The 19,528-nt window shown below is 44.6% G+C and overlaps 1 protein-coding gene across 6 annotated transcripts in view; it reads left to right on the forward strand.

Annotated features, from left to right (window-relative positions):
* scn1laa (sodium channel, voltage-gated, type I-like, alpha) overlaps positions 1-19,528 on the forward strand; it is a 176,456-nt gene that overhangs the window by 92,496 nt on the left and 64,432 nt on the right. For all 6 annotated transcript variants that reach the window (XM_059647325.1, XM_059647329.1, XM_059647324.1 and 3 more), the window contains exon 18: positions 4,117-4,237. In XM_059647325.1, the coding sequence (XP_059503308.1) occupies positions 4,117-4,237 (121 nt within the window). The remainder of the gene's footprint in view (positions 1-4,116; positions 4,238-19,528) is intronic.

The raw sequence follows: 19,528 nt of genomic DNA on the forward strand, positions 1-19,528 counted from the left end.
TGATGGGTTTAGCTAAGTACTTTAGAATGTAACAACTTTAAAGGTGTGTTTTGTGTTATTCATTTCTGAATGTAGTGTTCTTCATTTTCTTTGCTAATTACTGACAATAAATTTCACAAAAGGTGTATTGCCTTCTGCCACCCACCTAGCCTAACTTATCTGGTTATTATTACAGCTCTATGCCAGAAGCAGACCAGTTTTCATTGAGAAGAGAATTGTAAGACCAATTTGTTGTACATGAAAACTAATACTGCTCAATGCTGTAAACGTTAAACTATTGCTAAAGGTTATTAATTATCCTTTATCCACCGAAATAACATAATTTTTATTTTGTTTTTTTTCTCCTCTGATGGCCCAGCGCTTTAAACATCAGATGAATTTAAGTTCAGCATTAGCTTCGTGGCATTTTTCAATAAACTGTTGTTTCAGCTCACCCACTGTATACAACCTGTAGAATATTTGATATTTTCTATTTTTACTTATGGATTCAAAAATAAATAAAAATGAAAATAGTGTTGACTACTCTGTGAGACATAGGCTGTGCAACAAAAAAAAACTATCTTAATCATTCTGCAGGAAAACAGTTGGGCAGCTGAACCAAACTAACTGCAATGCTGGCAGAGGATTTCTAAGTTGACTAATTTGACCAATACTGAAGTCCAAATTCTGTTGCAAATAACATGTAGAATACTAATATGCTATTTGGCTAGTGCCAACTTAAACTGCATATTTTGCACTTTTGACACAGGCATTATAAGAAAACAAAAGATTCATAAACATTTGATTTGATGGGGAGGAAGGATAAAACTACAATGTTTTTGGCATATGGAGCTTCAGATTACCTATAACTGGTAGTACTTGATGGAATGATGCATGCAATGCTGGTAATCTAAAGACATTGTGGTTCAATGAATTTTTGTGGTCTGTTCATATGACTGAACATGATACTTTGTGCACTCTAGTCACATGGAGAATAGTTAGTCTTTCCAAATCAGTGTGTCAATAGAATGTATGTAAGTGGGCCAGAATCATGATCCGTTATGAATTGCTGATCTACTGTTTAGTCTGAATATATATCATGTTAATTCCTCCTAACAGAAAGTCAAGCTTCTATAAAAATGACTTTTACAAAAAAATATTTTTAACACTAATTTGGGTGTTTCTCTGATTTAAAATCTGGTGAAAGAAGTATGCTCATCTAAGCCACCTCAACGTGACTAATAATTTAAAAGACAGACTGGAAATTACTGTTACCAATTATTGTGAAGAATCTCCCTTGCGTTATGGTATATTTTAATAGGCAACTGTATTTGGTTATATTCATATATTCGTATTTTTGAATTCAGTGTAATACTTGAGTCACTCAAATAGAGTCATCAAGGTATATTGACACGGAAACAGGCCCTTCAGCTGAACTCGTTCATGCCAACCATTCCTAAACTGAAGTAGTTCCATTTGCCTGCGTTTGGCCTGTATTTGGCCATATCCTTCTCAACCTTTCTTATCATGCGCCTGTCCAGATGTCTTTTGAATGTTGCAGTTGTACCTACCTCTACCACTTCCTCTGGCAGCTCGTTCCATATACTCACCGCCCTCAGCGTTAAAAAGTTGCTCCTCGGGTCCCTTTAAATCTTTTGCCTTTCACCATAAACGTATGCCTTGTAGTTTTGGTCTCCCCTATCCTGGGGAAGAGATTGCTATGCCCCTCGTGACATTATAAACCTCTATTAGATCACCTCTCAATCTCCTATGCTCTCGGCAAAAAGCTCCTGATGATCCTGCCTCTCAAAACTCAAGGTAAAATCCTTGTAAATCTTTTTAGCACTCTTCTCAGTTCAATAACATCCTTCCTTATAGGAGGGGGAACCAGAATTGTATGCAGTATTCCAAATGTGGTCTCACAGATGTCTTGTATAGCTGTAACATTACATCCCAACTCCTGTATTCGATGCTCTGACCAATGAAGGCAAGCGTGTCAAACACCTTCTTTACTACCATGTCTAATTGTGATGTTACTTCTACGGATCTATGTACTTACACTGTTAGGTCTGTCTGTTCGACAGCACATCCGGGGCACTAGCACTAACTGTGCAAGTCCTGTCCTAGTTTATCTTACCAAAATACAACACCTCGCACTTAACTGCATTAAACTCAATCTGCCATTCCTCAGCCCACTGGCCCAGTTGATCAAGATCCTGTTGTACTCTTAGATAACCTTTTCCACTATACCACCAATTTTGATGTCATCCACTAACATACTAACCATGCCTCCTATATTTTAATTCAGATTGTTCATCCAAACAAAGAACAACTGTGGTCACAGCACTGATCCCTGTGATATACCAGAGATCACGGGCCTCCAGTCTGAAAAACAACCCTCCACAACCACCCTCTCTCTTCTACCGTCAAGACAATTTTGTATCCAGTTGGCTGGCTCTCCCTGGATCCATGTGATCTCATGTTACTAACCAGTGTGCCATGCAATACCTTGTCAAAGGCCTTGCTAAAGTCAATGTGCACAGCAACTACTGCTCTGCCCTCATTTATCTTCTTTGTCACCTTTTCAAAAAAACCATCAAATTTGGAAGACATGATTTCCCATGCATAAAGCACTCGAATGTAATTCAATTCAATGGAATATCATCAAACATTGTCAATCTGATGTCTGGGCGTATACTTCTGTAATTGCCAGGCAACTGGTGCATTGATCTTTTCCCCACATCAGTGTGATTGGCACTTGCTACATGTAAAACAATTATTCCAAAGATTTGTACGTTAGGTGGATATAATTGAAAGAAATTCTTCCTTATTTGGTCTCAAATTAAAATGTTGCGTTTTGATAGAATGCTTTGTCTTGAGTCCATTTCTGCTTTGTAATGTGGAACATTACAGCTATAATGCTGAATGAGGCTTTGGTTATGAAACATTGACAGGTACTACTGATTAAGATTGAAAAATAAGAAGGCACAAAGTTATTGTAGTTGAGATGCATGACTAAGTTGGAAAGGTTGCATTTGCAATGAGATCACTGAATTTGCAAATCAATATTTATGACCGTTGAAATGGATGGAGGGAGGAATCTACATGCATATCAAATTTACCTAATATGCTTTGAAATGGAATGACCTTACAATTTCTATTACAAAGCCTTAAAAGCCTTATTTCAGCTCAGCTGAGAAGTCAAATAGTGGCACGGTCCTTCACTTTGGCTTTATTTTAAGGAACATTTTTCTGATAAAGCAAGAAGACAATGGTCTTATATTTTTAATTAAAAATCAAGCAGAACTTTTAGGGAAATGTTCGTAATTTTATATGATTAAATGATAACTTTATATGTATTTGCCTGCTTACATCATCTTTTTACTTGGTTTGTCAGGGCAACCATGAAGGGGTGAATTTGTGCAAAATATCTTGTATCCCAGACTACACCAATGGAATGCCCAGCTCCAAATTCTCATATTTCAGAGTAGTACCCAGACTTGTTCACAGATACAGATACTTTATGCCATTTGCAAAAACTAAAAGAATTAAATTGGCAGATGATTTAAACTTGTTTAATAATGTCAGCATCTTCAAACAAATCACAGGCATATACATTTTCTAAATTCCAGAGCTAGTGTGTGTACTATTTTGATTCATGAGTGCTACTGCCCTAGTTCATCCATTTTAATAGAAAACAAAAGTTTAAAGATTTGCAACAATTACCCTAAAGCTAATTTACTGATCTTCCTTTCTGATGCTCAGAAATTGCAGAAGCTCGGAATCCTTAAAGACTGAATGGTAAAGTGTATTTTCATGTCAATGAAGATTCCACATGGATTATTGGATTAAATGTTTTCTTTCATATAAATATTTCATGCCTTCTTTAGAAGATACATAAATGTTCTTTTGAACGTAACGGATATTTATATCAGTTTACTTTATGCATGTAATCACATGCAATTTCATGGTAGTATGAACTTCATACCAGTCTTTCAAATTGTAATTGATGTAATGGTTGTAAATCAATCTTGGCAACATGAAATGTGCTGCTCAGAGACTACTATAACCTGCTTGGCAGTAGGCGGTTAAGTGACTTATCTTTGTGAATAACTTCTATTTGGGCTTCTTTAACAGAAACTGGCTGAAAGCAGTTCATCAGAAGGGAGCACTGTTGACAGGGATCCACCTGGAGAGGGAGACCAACCAGAAGAAGTACCAGAAGAATCTATGGAACCTGAAGCATGCTTTACTGAAGGTATATTTCTGTGCTGCTGATAACGACTAAGTCTGTTGAAGTGCCTCAACAAAGTGTATAGTTTAAAGCATAGTTGGATTTGTATTTGTTTGCACATTTGATTTTATGACTGTTACAACTGTGTCCATTGACAAAATGACCAAAAGTATGCACTGCAATATTCTGAACATCTCTTCTGCTTCTAGCCAATATCTGAAAGGGCTTTGTAAAAATCTGCAATATAATATTGTTATTCCTTGTGATAGCAATAGTCAGAATTAAACCATACTGATTTCTGTGAGCTATAAACATTTATGTCATCACCATCTAAGTACAAGGTCAAAAGTTGCATGACAGCAGGTTATACTCCGACAGATTTATTTGAAATCACAAGCTTCTGGAGCGCTGCTCCTTTGTCAGGTGAAGTTCACCCCAGTACAACACCGGCACCTCCATATCGTATAAGTACAGGCAAATAAAATAGACTATCACATGTCAGACTTGAAATATATTTTCCCCTTAATTCTTGAGAAACAGCAAGGGAATACTTCTCAGCAGGATTAGACTGGTGTAAGTGGTGCAGTATAGCTTTTACTCTCATTTCTTACTGGTTACAATGAATGACATTCTTTTTGTCCGAACTAAAATGTGACCTACATTGATGTTTTCTTTATCACATTCCATGTCTGCATTCCAACTGAAAATTGAATTACCTTTAGGACTGTGTGTTGTTGAACATCTTTGTTATCAGCTTATAGTGCAGAAAAATGAACATTGAGAGATTGTTGTTTCTGCTAATCAGCAATTTAAAATGCTGAGATATGGTATCGGCATAGCGAGCCAATCTCTTCAGACTAGAATGAGAAAAATTATTTTCTTCACTTAAAGAGGTGTGAATCTTTGGAATCCTTTATTCCAGGGAGTTGTGGAATCTACATCATTATTTAGGTCTGAAACATATTCAGACAACATTTTGGTCTGTTGAGAAAACAAGGTTTGTGGGGAGTTTATATCATGTCTAGATTTGAGGCCTTCGCCTTTAAGATAGATCCATAATATCAATACATGTGAAGTCTCAGTGTAAAGATACTCATCTCATCTTCAATCTCTCTCCCTTTCTCTTTCTCTCCCTCCTCCCCCCTTTCTTTATATCCTCTCTTAATGCACATATAGTATTGTTATTCAGTCAGCTGTGTGTATAAAATATGGAGTAATATCAGTAAGTGCAGAACTTGGGCTATCTGTGTAAGTTTATTCTTGCAGTTGTGTAATTAGTCTAATTGTGTAATTGAAGTAATAAGCTTCAAGACATCCATCTCAACAAGAAGCTGACATTCAGTGGTATATGTTATGCAGACTAATGTAAAGGAAACCACAAATTTCATCAAGGAGTAGGCAGGAGAGTTGAGTTGAATGCAATATCAGCTCCGATCATGCTGAATGTTGGAGCAGGCTGGGCAAGCTCTGTGATTTTACCAGCTCCAGTTTTTTTGTTTTCTTGAGTTCAGACAATTACAAGTCAATGCATTTACAAATCCATCCACAACCTTTATAGTGTTATATCTATGTATGTCATAGAGTTCTGACACGATGGATCACTTACGAACATTTTAGCCCTTAATTTTGTAAAGCAGTGAGACTAAAAAGCCATTGGTGCAAAGTGCAATTGCCATGAATAATGTCGGCTAGAAGAGCAGGAAGAGTACCATGCAAAGTTAGTCCTCTTGCATCGTCAGAAAGTTGCATTCCATGAACCAGAGCACCAGCCAAAAGGAAGGTAAAGAGTAGCCAGAAGGGTTATCTGCACCACACCCACCATATGCCTGGGTGGGTATCGACATGGCCCCTCTGATCAGAGAGACATGAATAAATCAGTACCTATTGGGCTGTACTTTCATGCTGGCAGCACTATCTTTCAGGATTGGAGCTGCCACAGAGAAGCCCAGTTTGCCAGTTGCATTGAAGAAGCTTTTCCCACTGTACATTTAGCTCAGCCTTTGCATAAAAATGACTGTTTGGGAACCAGTTCACTGGCTGTCAGTTGCAATATTGAGGGTGCATGATGTATGGGAAGAATGAAAAATATTTATTGGGTTGATGAGCTGGGCTCCCTGCTATTGTTTGTGATTGTCACTGAATTTCGCTTTGGAGGAATTTTACTTTCTGCCTGCATGCGGACTTACCCCTCTTTGATTTCACAAATTGCACACTTTATGACGCAAACCTTCTGCAAATACCTGAAGTGATGACATTTTTTCCCCCCAATGACTGAATATTGTCAGGTCCTCAACAACATGGGAAATGGTGGGAAAGTTAGGCAGACAATAAATGTGATTCTTGACATGGAGGAAAGAAATGTCCAATTTTGTGCTCAAGGTTTGAATGGCTTGATGAGAATTCTGAATGTGAGTTTGCTCACTGAGCTGGAAGGTTAGTTTTCAGACGTTTTTTTACTTTTTTTTAAAATTTGAAAAAATATACTTTATTCCGAGAATGTACAAAAAAAAATTTATACACCTACCCAGTCATGCAAGCCACTCTGGGTTACCCAGGGGGTACGTACACCAACTAAAGGAAAAAAACAAACAAAGAAGAAAAAAAAACAAAGCAAAGAAAACACCCCGGCAGTCATCACCCCGCACAGTCCCCGTTGGCCCCCTGACCAGTTGGGGAAGGCACCAGCTGGGCCCAATTACCAGATAGGGCCCTTTTATCTATTGTGGACGAGGGGTTTCATACTGTGGTCTTTCCCCACCGCGCCTTGGCGGCGGCTGCCCCAAGCTTTAGCACGTTCCTCAGCAGGTAGCCCTGGACCTTGGAGTGCGCCAGTCTGCAACACTCGGTCGGGGTCAGTTCTTTCAGCTGGCAGACCGGCAAGTTGTGGGCAGACCAAAGAGCGTCTTTGACCGCATGGATGGTGGTCTCGGTGTGCGTCCCGGGTAACAGCCCATAGAGCACGGAGTCCCGCGTCACGGAGCTGCTCGGGACGAACCTCGACAAAAACCACTGCATCCCCCTCCAGACCTCCTGCGCGTAGGCACACTCCAGAAGGAGGTGATCGACAGTCTCGTCCCCCCCACAGCCGCCTCGAGGGCAGCGTGCGGTGGTGCAGAGATTCCAGGCATGCATAAAGGATCTCACTGGCAGAGCCCTTCTCACCGCTGGCCAAGCAATGTCCTTGTGCTTGTTTGACAGTTCTGGTGATGAGGCATTCTGCCAAACGACTTTGGCAGTCTGCGTGGGGAACCACACGACGGGATCCACCCTCTCCTTTTCCCGAAGGATCTCGAGGATACTACGTGCTGACCACTGCCTGATGGCCTTGTGGTCAAAGGTGTTTCCCTTCAAAACATTCTCCACGAAGGACAGGTGGTACGGGACGGTCCAACTACTCGGAGCGTTCCGCGGCAACGAGGCCAGGCCCATCCTTCGCAACCCCGGGGTCAGGTAGAACCTCAGTAAGTAGTGACACTTGGTGTTTGCGTACTGAGGATCTACGCACAGCTTGTTGCAGCCGCACACAAAGGTAGCCATCAAGGCGAGGGTGGCGTTCCGTACGCCCTTTCCCCCATTTTCCAGGTCTTTGTATCTGGTGTCCCTGCAGACCCGGTCCATCCTCGACCCCCAAATGAAGTGGAAGATGGCCCGGGTGACCGCAGCGGCGCAGGTCCAGGGAATAGGTCAGGCCTGCGCCACATACAACAGTACCGAAAGCCCCTCGCACCTGACAACCAGGTTCTTACCCGCGATGGAGGTGGACCAGACCATCCACCTGCCCAGCTTCTGCTTCAGTTTGGTGATACGCTCCTCCCAAATCTTAGTGCACGCCCCAGCTCCACCAAACCAAACACCCAGCACCTTCAGGTAGTCTGTCCTGATGGTGAAGGGGATGAAGGAGCGGTCGTCCTAGTTCCCAAAGAACATGGCCTCGCTCTTACCCCTGTTGACTTTGGCACCCGAGGCCAGTTCAAACTGGCCGCAGATGTCCAACAGCCTACTCACCGACTGACAATCAGTGCAGAAGACAGCGACATCGTCCATGTACAGGGAGGTCTTGACCTGAAGGCCTCCGCTGCCTGGGATAGTCAGGCCCTTCAGGCTCACGTCCTTCCTGATGGATGCGGCGAAGGGCTCCACACAGCACACGAACAAGGCAGGAGAGAGTGGGCAGCCCTGCCTCCTCCAGCTGTAATGGGAAAACTGTCCGATTCCCACCCAATGATCGAGACTGCGCTAACGATGTTGGTGTAGCGCAGCCAGATCCAATTGCGGATGCCCTCCCCGAACCCCAATTTGGAGAAGAAGTCCCTTATGTAAGCACTAGAGACCCTGTCGAAGTCCTTCTCCTGGTCCAGGCTGATGAGGCAGGTGTCCACCTGCCTGTCCTGCACGTAGGCGATCGTATCCCTGATGAGCGCGAGGCTCTCAGCGATCTTCCTGCCCGGCACAGCACAGGTTTGGTCAGGGTGAATCACCGATTCCAGGACAGACCTGACCCGCTTGGCTATGATCTTGGCCAGGATTTTGTAGCCCACGCTCTTTCTTCCCTCTCCCCCTTCCTCTTGTAAATGAGGGTGATGATGCCTTTCCTTATGGACTTGCACATTTCCCCTGCCCGAAGCGCACTATCATACACCTCCAGCAGGTCCTGGCCGACCAGGTCCCACAGAGCGGAATACAGCTCGACTGGTAAGCCGTCGCTCCCGGGAGTCTTATTCCTCTCCAAGGACTTGAGGGCTCTGGTCAGCTCGTCCAGGGATATCGGCCGGTGCAGCCACTCCCTCGTGCCGTCGTCTAAGACTTCCGTGATAGACGACAGGAACGACTTGGAGGCCGTGCTGTCCGTGGGCTTCACGTCGTACAGTCCGGCATAGATGGATCTGCTGATCTTCAAAATGTCGGGCCGAGATGACATCACCGAGCCATCGTCCTCCTTCAGCCGGCTAAGCACAGAGCTCTCTTTGTGCACCTTCTGAAAGAAGAAACGCGAGCACGTCTCGTCCCGCTCCACGGAGCGGACCCTGGACCGGAAGATTATCCTGGAGGCCTCTGCGACGAAGAGCGAGGCTTGCTGGCCCCTCACCTCGCGGAGGTCCTCCGTGACATCGACCCCCATTGACTGCAGAAGGAGTGGGTTCTGCACCCTTTTCTGGAGTCGCGACAGCTTTCCCTGCCCCTCTCTCGCCTTCCGAACACCCTTGAGGACAAAGAACCTCTTGATGTTCTCCTTCACCGTCTCCCACCAGTCGCCCGGAGACTCAAAGAGGGGTTTCATGGTTCTCCAACCGGCGTACTCCCTCTTAAGCTCCTCGACATTCTCTGGGGTCAACAGAGTCGTGTTGAGCTTCCACGTCCCCTTGCCAGCCGGCTGGTCGTCCTGTAAGTGACAGTCGGCCAGCAGGAGGCAGTGGTCAGAGAAGAACACTGGCTCGACGCCAGTGGACCTGACCGAGAACACCCGTGACACAAACAGGAAGTCTATCCTTGAGCGGATAGACCCGTCTGGCCACGACCAGGTGTATCTCCGCTGCGCTCCATCTGCAGGGGTGCTGAAGACGTCGAGCAGCTTGGCGTCCTTCACCGTGCCCATCAGGAATCTGGACGTGACGTCCAGTTGACTCCCCCCACCCACTGTCCCCACGCCGGATCTTCCATCTGCATCGGTGATGCAGTTGAAGTCTCCGCCTAGGATGACCGGCCTGAATGTAGCCAGCAGGGGTGGAAGCCGCTGCAGGATGGCCAACCGCTCACTCCGTACTGCTAGGGCGTACACGTTGATCAGCCTCAGGGGAGCGTTCCTGTAGGTGACATCAGCCACTAGGAGGTGCCCGCCCACCACCTCCTGAACTTGAGAGATGGTGAAGTTGCACCCCTGCAGCAGAATAGCCAGGCCTGAGGAGCGACAGTCGTTACCCGCCCCCCCCCCCCCCCCCGCCGACCAGATCGAAGGCCCACAGGTCCAGGCGCCCAACCATTTCCCGTACCTGCCGAGGTGCGATATCCCGCACTCCTGCAGAAACAGGAGGTCTGCCTTGATGATGGTCAGGTAGGCCAACGTGGACACACATCTTGTGGTGGACTTGACACTGCGCACATTAATGCTCGCAACTCGTACCCCCATTGTAGGCAGTGACCGCAGTACCCTGCCCAAGTCCAAGGTCCAGCCCCTCCATCTGTCCCTTCATCCCCATTGCCTGGGCTAACTGCTGGATGCTCTCCGGGCTCAGGAAACCATCTGTGCTGCCTTCCGGGTGGCATCCCCCCGTCGGGGGTACGGAGGCAGGAGAGTTCGGCTCTGGGTCAGGCTGGGGACATGCTGTTTTCTCCTTCCCGCCTGAAAGTTCCGGGGGGCCCTCCAGTGCCCCAGCGGCGCATGGCTGGGTGTCAGAGGGAGCCTCAGGATGCCTCCCGTCACCTGGAAGCAGGGTGCTGCTTTCCTTCTCCCTTGAGATCTTTAGCTTCTGCTTTGTGCGGGCCTCCTCCGAATCTCCCTCGTCACAGGAACTCTGATAGCCCCCCTGTGGCTGCCTCTTCCCGCCTGATGGTTGCGGATCCTGGACCCGCCAGCGCGCCTTCCTCCTCGCTTTCCGGACCGTCGTCCACTCCCCTGGGTCACCTGTTGCCTCCTCCATCGACTCCGGGTTGTTGGGGGGAGCAGAGCCTGCAGGGGCGCTTTGCTGGCCTCAGGTCCGTCCTGCGGGGCTGGGCCCTCCTGCACGACCTGGCCTTCCTGCATATTTTGGGGGGGGGGGTCCTTGCAGGGCCCTGGCTTCTTCCTCTCCTTCGGGGTGGCTTGCCCCCCATTGCCTCTGCCTGCAACCTGGGCGTAGGTGGTACCCCGCCGCGGGCATGCCCTATAGAGGTGGCCAGCTTCCCCGCAAAGGTTGCAGCTTTTTTCTTGTGGGCAATCCTTTGTAAGGTGTCCCTCCTCCCTGCAGATGGTGGCTTTGCAGTCGGCCGCCACGTGACCTGACCTACCACAGGCATGGCAGACTTTAGGTTGCCCTGCGTATGTCAGGTAGCCCTTGCTCCCATCAAACGTGAAGCTGGATGGAGGGTGTACGATGTTCCCGTCTGCGCCCGTCTTCAGCGTCACCTTGACCTGCCTCTTACTGGTCCAGATCCCGAAGGGGTCCATGATGTTGGTTAGGTCCCCTTCCACCTTCACATACCTTCCAAGGAAGGTCAGGACATCAACTGCTGGCACATGTGGGTTGTACATATGTACAGTCACCATACGGCTCCTCTGTGCTGGCATCACAAACAGCGGGACAGGGTCAGTACAGAGAGGGGGCCCTCACCTCCTTTCTCCTTGAAAACCTCCAGGAAGCGCTCGCAAAGCTTGGCACTCCTGAAGGCCACGTTGTAAAAACCTCCTCCGGGGAAATCCTGCAGGCAGTAAATGTCCGCAGCAGCGAACCCACAACAGTCCAACAGGACCCTCTTCACGAAGAAGGTGCGATCCACAGGTGCACCTTCATCCACCTTCTTCACGGGAACGCGGATGGTGTTCCGGACCCCCTGACCCGGGGCACTTGTCGCAGCCATCGTTGCAGGTTGGCTGCTCCCCTGAACCAGCGTTAGGCCGAAGCCAGCATTAAGATCCACCAGTTGCAAGGGTGCACAGCCAACCCGACGTCTTCCTTCTACCACCAACACAGTCATGCTCTCCTCTTCTCGGTCCACAAAATAGTGGGTCTTTATTTTGTTCCGAATGTAAGCTGGTTCACTGAGCTTGAAGGTTCATTCCCAGACGTTTCGTCACTATTCTAGGTAACATCAACAGTGAGCCTCCGGTGAAGCGCTGGTGTTATGTCCCGCTTTCTATTTATCGGTTTAGGTTTCCTTGGGTTGGTGATGTCATTTCCTGTGTTTGTTGATGTCATTTCCTGTTTTTTCTCAGGGGATGGTGGATTGGCTCCAAATCAATGTGTTTGTTGATGGAGTTCCGGTTGGAATGCCATGCCTCTAGGAATTCTCGTGTGTGTCTTTGACATCACCAACCCAAGGAAACCTAAACAGATAAATAGTAGGCGGGACATAACACCAGCGCTTCATTGGAGGCTTACTACTGATGTTACCTAGAATGGTGACGAAACGTCTGAAAACTAGCCTTCCAGCTCGGTGAGCAAACTCACATCCAGAACCTCAACCTGAGCTGCAAATCTTCTCCAAACTCGCTAGCTTGATGAGAATCTCAGTGCCAAGGAGCTGATTTACATTCATTAAGATCTCATTAATACCTAATCTCACCTCAATTCGATGAAGGTTGGTGTTCTCCCAGCAACAGAGTGAAATAAGGTGGCGACAATTCGAGTCTCACTGGCAGCTTCTCTGGGCATCCATCTTGCCCAATATGCTGCAACATCTTAGGCACTCTCCATGAGCAGCACACACCTCACACCGTCTGTTGGCAGAGGCTGGCAACAGGAAAACACAAGCCTAACTCAGTCATCATGGTACATTTCAGACTAATTTATAATACAGTTCAGCATTTCAGAACTGCATCTTGCGACTACACCAAAACCTTATGATGCAGTGCTGCTGCCAGCACACTTTGCACACTGGGACATGCACCCATTTTAAGCATCTACACAAAGTTCACCTCAGGGTGGTTAGCTTGCTGTTTGGCACTTTGTGCTTACTTGGACGCCCACAGCATCTCTGCCTTGCCTTTCCTTGCCTTTTATCGCAGGCAGAAAGCCAGGCAGCTTATCAGATCTGCCAGAAATTAACAGTCAAGGGATAAACATGTTGCCGTATGGCATCTTGCTAAATCAATGTCACACTTGCAGCATATGGCATCAACAAACACATTGTCTAAGCTTCAACCAAATGGTCATATCCAGAGTTGAAGTGAAGTGGAGTAGTCCTTAGCCCAGTTAGGGTACACTATGGTCAGTCAAGAGCTGCTTTGTCCTCGGCTAGGTGAGGTGTCCCGAGTGAGGGAGTAGAAAGCATAGAGGACAGAAAAGTTTACAGGTTTGTGGGTTGAGGTGATTGAAAACTAATGAAGGAAGATGTTGCAATTATGTTCTGTTCTCCACAAAGGTAAGTGCTTACCATCTTCTCTCTGCTAAAGACAAACACTAAGTTAGGAACCTTAAAGTGGATTTTTTTGCAAGCTTGGATATAGCGTATTAAATTCTTACAGCTCTTTCTCTCCTGGTGTCACAGTTACAAATGCTTAAACAATTAATATGTACCACCTTCTCCTCCTTAAATTTACATAAATACATTAACAAACTTAGCGACGTGATTAAGTAAAACATTAGTAATAGAAAAGTACATTAAATAGTTTAAAAATATTTGAAGAGAAAAATGATGAACCTTGATTTCTTTTCTTTGAATATTCGGTGGGGAGACTCAAATACCAGAAGGAGCTATAAATTTTTTTTTTGCCAAAATAAAGCGATTTGTAAGTACAGCAATATACTAATGAGACCAGTATATCAATTCCTAGTTACATCTTCCCTACTATGTGCTTTATGATGGATGGAGTATTATACTTTGAAGGGAGATCCACGTCTGCATCATTGCTGATTTTGTCTCTCATTTCTTTCCTTGTTGCCCTAAAGTTTATAAAATCTGAGCTTCTATACAATTGTAACAAACTGAGTTAAGAGTGTCATTAAGATCATGTTAACAATTTGATACATAAATGAATTTATAATTTGTAGAATATGAGCTGTATAAAATTGTTTCTAAAGTAACATATTGTCTTATTTTGCTTTTTTTGCCGTAAAACCGATTGCTACAGTGTGTCATTATTTGGCATTTAAGATTAGGATCTTACCAAAGGTCATGTGCCAAGTATAATAGTGCTCCAATTCATTGTGCAACTGCCACCATCTTCGGTTACTACTTAATCCAAATTTTCTATTTTAATTATCAAGCTAAACTTGTGGCGTATGAAAAGTTTAGAAACGTTTCTGTAGAAAGCAGCAGAATCAAATAAGTTGCAGCACATGAACTGCAGTGGTTCAAGAAGGCACTTCACCCCTCCTTCCTAAGGGCAGTTACCGTATCGAATGGAATTGAATGATTTATTGCCACTTGTATTTAACAATAAATACAGTGAAACATGTAATATATTGCTGTGTTCCAGTGCCATTTTGACTTACAGAAGATAGTAAGATATAAGACTAAACTTGAGATGTAAGACTTAAATATAAGTAAAAACAGAGCTCATCTTCCTCCCTTCTTGTCCTCCGCTCAACATTGGGACGGTTGAGGGGAATTTCCTCAATGGGCTCTGGGCCCACCAAAGTCCCCACATCACAATCTATTCCAGGAGTACCAATTTGGGCCTACCACATCACCAAAGCTGTAGCCCAACATCTTTGATTGTGATGCCGATCACAGATGCCACCTTCTCTGTGCAGGTCACCATGATGCCCATTTTGCCATCACTTTGCCACCAGCAGCCCCAGACACAACCAGCACTGAAGTCACCGATCACCAGGAGCCATCTTTCGCCGTTGAGCCGACCTCACTGACATCTCCACTGCCAATGTAGCAGCTGCCTGATACTAGGCCCTCTGCCAAATCCTCTGCCGCCATCTTACTGGAATCTTCTGCCATGAGTCCACGTTGGGCCCACTCAGTTGGACAATCAATACTGTCTCAATCAGCAATGCCAAGCTCCCATGAATGAATGAAGAAAATCAAAGAAATCAATCCAAAATGTGGAAGACTTATTTTCAGAATTAATGATAACAGTAGCTAAACTTGTAGGTTGCTAATGTAATCCATCATTTTTTTTGTCATCCTCTGTTGGAAGGGATTAATTTATTACCTCTTATCCAAACACAAAGAAAAATTAGGTTAATTAAATAATGACACTGAGATTGCTATGACTTATTCGTACAGCTAAATATATCATCTGAATGAATACTTGATCCCCTGTATTGCAGTCATGTCATGTTACCTGTAGTATTCATCATGATCCTTCCCTTACCTTGAGGCCCACAATTTCAAACTGGTCACTGCTTTAAGTATCAGTGCGTCTAAGGTCTTTGCCATTGTTCTAAAACCCTTAACCTTACACCTCAAAGAACAAAGAATAGTGCAGCACAGGAACAGGCCCTTCGGCCCTCCAAACCTCCACCGCCACATTTTGCCCTTCCACACTAAAACTGTCTTCACTTACAGGACCTGTATCCCTCAATTCTGTTCTTATTCGTGTATTTGTCCAGGTGCTTCTTGAAGGCTGCTATGCTGTCCATTTCCATCACCACCTCTGGCAGCACATTCCAGGCACTCACCACCCTTAGTGTGAAAAACTTGCCTCACACATCTCTTTTAGACTTACCTCTTGCACCCTGAACCTGTGTCCCCCAGTAATTGCTGCCTCCACCCTGGGAAAAAACCTTCTACTTTGCATTGTACCCATGCCATTCGTAGTCTTATAAGTCTACCAGGTCACCCCCTCAACCTCTTGCATTCCAGTGAAAACAAACCCAATCTATCAAAACTTTCTTCAGCTAAAACCCCTTATACCAGGCAACATCCTGGTACCCTCTCCAAAACATTTCCATCCTTCAGATAGTATGGTAACTGGAACTGTGTGCAATATTCCAAGTGTGGCCTATCTAAAGTTCTATAAACCTGCAGCATAACTTGTCTATTTTATACTCAGTGCCCCTTCCAATGAAGGCAAGAATGCCATAGGCAATTTTTTATTACCTTATCTACCTCCACTACCACCTTCAGTGATCAGTGGACCTACACAACCAGATCTCTCTGCATATCAATACTCCCAAGGGTTCTGCCATTCACTGTATATTTTCCACCTGTACTTGACCTTCCAAAATGTATCACCCCACATTGTCTGATTAAACTCTCTCCACCCTTTTTCTGCCCATTGTCTCTGACTAATCTATATCCTAGCGAGTTTTGAGAAGATTTGTAGCTCAGGTTGAGGTTCTGGATGTGAGTTTGCTCGCTGAGCTGGAAGGTTAGTTTTCAGACGTTTCGTCACCATTCTAGGTAACATCATCAGTGAGCCTCCGACGAAGCGCTGGTGTTATGTCCCGCTTTCTATTTATCTGGTTAGGTTTCCTTGGGTTGGTGATGTCATTTCCTGTTCTTTTTCTCAGGGGATGGTAGATTGGCTCCAAGTCAATGTGTTGTTGGAATTCCAGTTGGAATGCCATGCTTCTAGGAATTCTCGTGCATGTCTCTGTTTGGCTTGTCCTAGGATGGATGTGTTGTCCCAATCAAAGTGGTGTCCTTCCTTATCTGTATGTAAGGATACGAGTGATAGTGGGTCATGTCGTTTTGTGGCTAGTTGATGTTCATGTATCCTGGTGGCTAGCTTCCTGCCATTTTGTCCTATGTAGTGTTTGTCACAGTTCTTGCAAGGTATTTTGTAGATGACGTTCGTTTTATTTGTTGTCTGTATAGGGTCTTTTAAGTTCATTAGCTGCAACTAGGAACCAGGTTCAACCTAAGTTCAAGCAACAGCTAATGAACTTAAAAGACCCTATACAGACAACAAATAAAACAAACGTCATCTACAAAATACCTTGCAAGAACTGTGACAAACACTACATTGGACAAACTGGCAGGAAGCTAGCCACCAGGATACATGAACATCAACTAGCCACAAAATGACATGACCCACTATCACTCGTATCCTTACATACAGATAAGGAAGGACACCACTTTGATTGGGACAACACATCCATCCTAGGACAAGCCAAACAGAGACATGCACGAGAATTCCTAGAAGCATGGCATTCCAACTGGAATTCCATCAACAAACACATTGACTTGGAGCCAATCAACCATCCCCTGAGAAAAAGAACAGGAAATGACATCACCAACCCAAGGAAACCTAACCAGATAAATAGAAAGCGGGACATAACACCAGCGCTTCGTCGGAGGCTCACTGATGATGTTACCTAGAATGGTGACGAAACGTCTGAAAACTAACCTTCCAGCTCAGCGAGCAAACTCACATCCATAATCTATATCCTGCTGTATCCACTGACAATCCTCCCCACTATCTTTGTATCGCCGGCATATTTACTAATTAAACCAGCCACATTTTCCTCCAGATCATTTGGCAGACCATGAACAGCAGAGGTTCCAGCACTGATCCGTGTGGAACACCTCTGGTCATAACCCTCCATTCCAAAAAGCATCCTTCCACTGCTGCCCTCTGTCTCCTGTGATTACGCCAGTTCTGTGTCTATCTTGCCAGCTCGCCCCAATACCATATGACTTCATCCTTTGTATGAGTCTGCCATGAGATAGTTTATCAAAGGCTTTACTGAAGTCCATGTAGACAACAGTAGCCACATTTGCCTCATCAGTTGTCTTTGTCATGACCTTAAAAAAAACTTGATCAAGTTAGTGAGGCACAACCTCCCTTGCACAAAAACATGATGTCAATTGCTAATCAGTTCATTTGATTTTAAATGCATTTAGATCTTGTCGCTGAGAATCTTTTCCAATAATTTCCCTATTATGAATGTGAGACACTCAGGTCTGTAACTTCCTGAATTATCCCTGCTAGCCTTCTTAAACAATGAGACAACATTGTACCTCCATGCATACCTCATTCCTTCCAATTCATTGCCATCTCATGCCCCTTCCTCCCCACCATATACATAGCCCCTTAAAGCCCACAGTGTCAAATCAATGGTTTATTCATCATCAATCACCAAAAACTACACATTTGTACACATGCCAACACGTTTTTTTTCTTTGTTCATTCAAGGGATGCCAGCATTATTCCCAGAGGACTGTTAAGAGTCAACCACATTGCTGTGGATCTGGAATCACATGTAGTTTCCATGCCTAAAGGACATTAGTGAACCAGATGGGCTTTTCCCGACAATCGGCAATGGATCATCAATGGACTCCTAATTCCAGATATTTATTGAATTCAAACTCCACCATCTGCCTTGGCAGGATTCAGACTTGGGTCCCCAAAACCTTATCTAGGTCTCTGGATTAACAGTCCCGCATCACTTCCCCCAGCACTTCCAGTGTTTATTCACCCTGTATACTGAAAGAGCAGAACTAGTGAGTCTCATAGTAACAATGGAATTTGTGAAGTTGCTTAAAACACCTAATCATTTTTATTTTTAAAAAATGAAACGCGCCTTCCTAGAATCCTATACAAGTTTGAATCAACCAGTCTATAAACATATCAATAACAGCTTTAAGCATTTAACACCTCTTAATTGTTTGCAAATAATCATTAAGCCTTGACAATAGAGACCACAGAGAGAAAAAGATATAGTTAAGAGTACATTCCAACTTTGTAAATAGAGTTAATTCTTTTATATGTCTGGGCTCTCATCTTTCATATATTCTATTGTGGCTATGGAATTCATTGGTTCTGTACATTGTGTATACTGAATGAACATAGATAGAAGATTATGAAGTATATCTTGGGTCAGGTGTGTCAGTTGGTGCATAAATTGGCTTTGAGTTGACAGAGGTTGGGTGGGGTGAATGGGTTCATACAGGAGCTGTAACAGGCAGTAGGATGAGTGGAGGACATTGGGAGTTAGTGATAAGTTCACATGTAGCCGTGGACAGTGTGGAACATGAGGGATGAGGGCTGCAGAGTCTAAAATGAAACAAAACTACTGGAACAATGTCTAAAAGCACCAATGTGAATCTTTTAACTCACTTACCTTAGCATTCGGCCAACTCCTATCGCTGCTTTACTTTGGACCAAGGTGTTGTGATAAGCTTGACAATTTTTTGACTTGAACTGCCCATCATAGAAGGGAACATCTGGTCCTATATATCAACATTGCTAAGATTAAAGAAGATCTGAGGTTAAATGAAGATGTTATTGTATGTTTCATATGAATTAGAATCACACGTAAACCATTTGGCCCCTTGAACCTGCTGCACCATTTTATAGGACCATGACTGGTCTAATTACTCCACCTTTCAACTTACCACTAATAACCTTTCATGCCGTTGCTGATCAGAAATCTATCTACCGCTGACAAAGACTCTGGACAGAATCATGCTAACTCTGAGCAATGTGGATTATGGCGAGATCAGTCGCAGAATCAGGTGAGGTGGTCATCACAAAGTCAAGATCATCTTATTAAAACCTCCCCATTTTGCTTAAATAGCCTGGTGAGATTCTCTCAATTTTCAGTTGACACTTTTCATTGCTTGTTAAAATGGCTTAATAACATTAACAAACACCATGGGTTGTAATTTACCAAACTTGGTGTGTAAACAAGCCATCAGGAAAACTCAACATGGAAACCAAAGCAGGTTCTTGGCAGGTTCATCTTGCTGCCTGTTCCAAAAGGATCTACGTACTAG

The sequence above is a fragment of the Stegostoma tigrinum genome, chromosome 7 (genome assembly GCF_030684315.1).
Source record: "Stegostoma tigrinum isolate sSteTig4 chromosome 7, sSteTig4.hap1, whole genome shotgun sequence".
NCBI classification, from domain to species: Eukaryota; Metazoa; Chordata; class Chondrichthyes; order Orectolobiformes; family Stegostomatidae; genus Stegostoma; species Stegostoma tigrinum.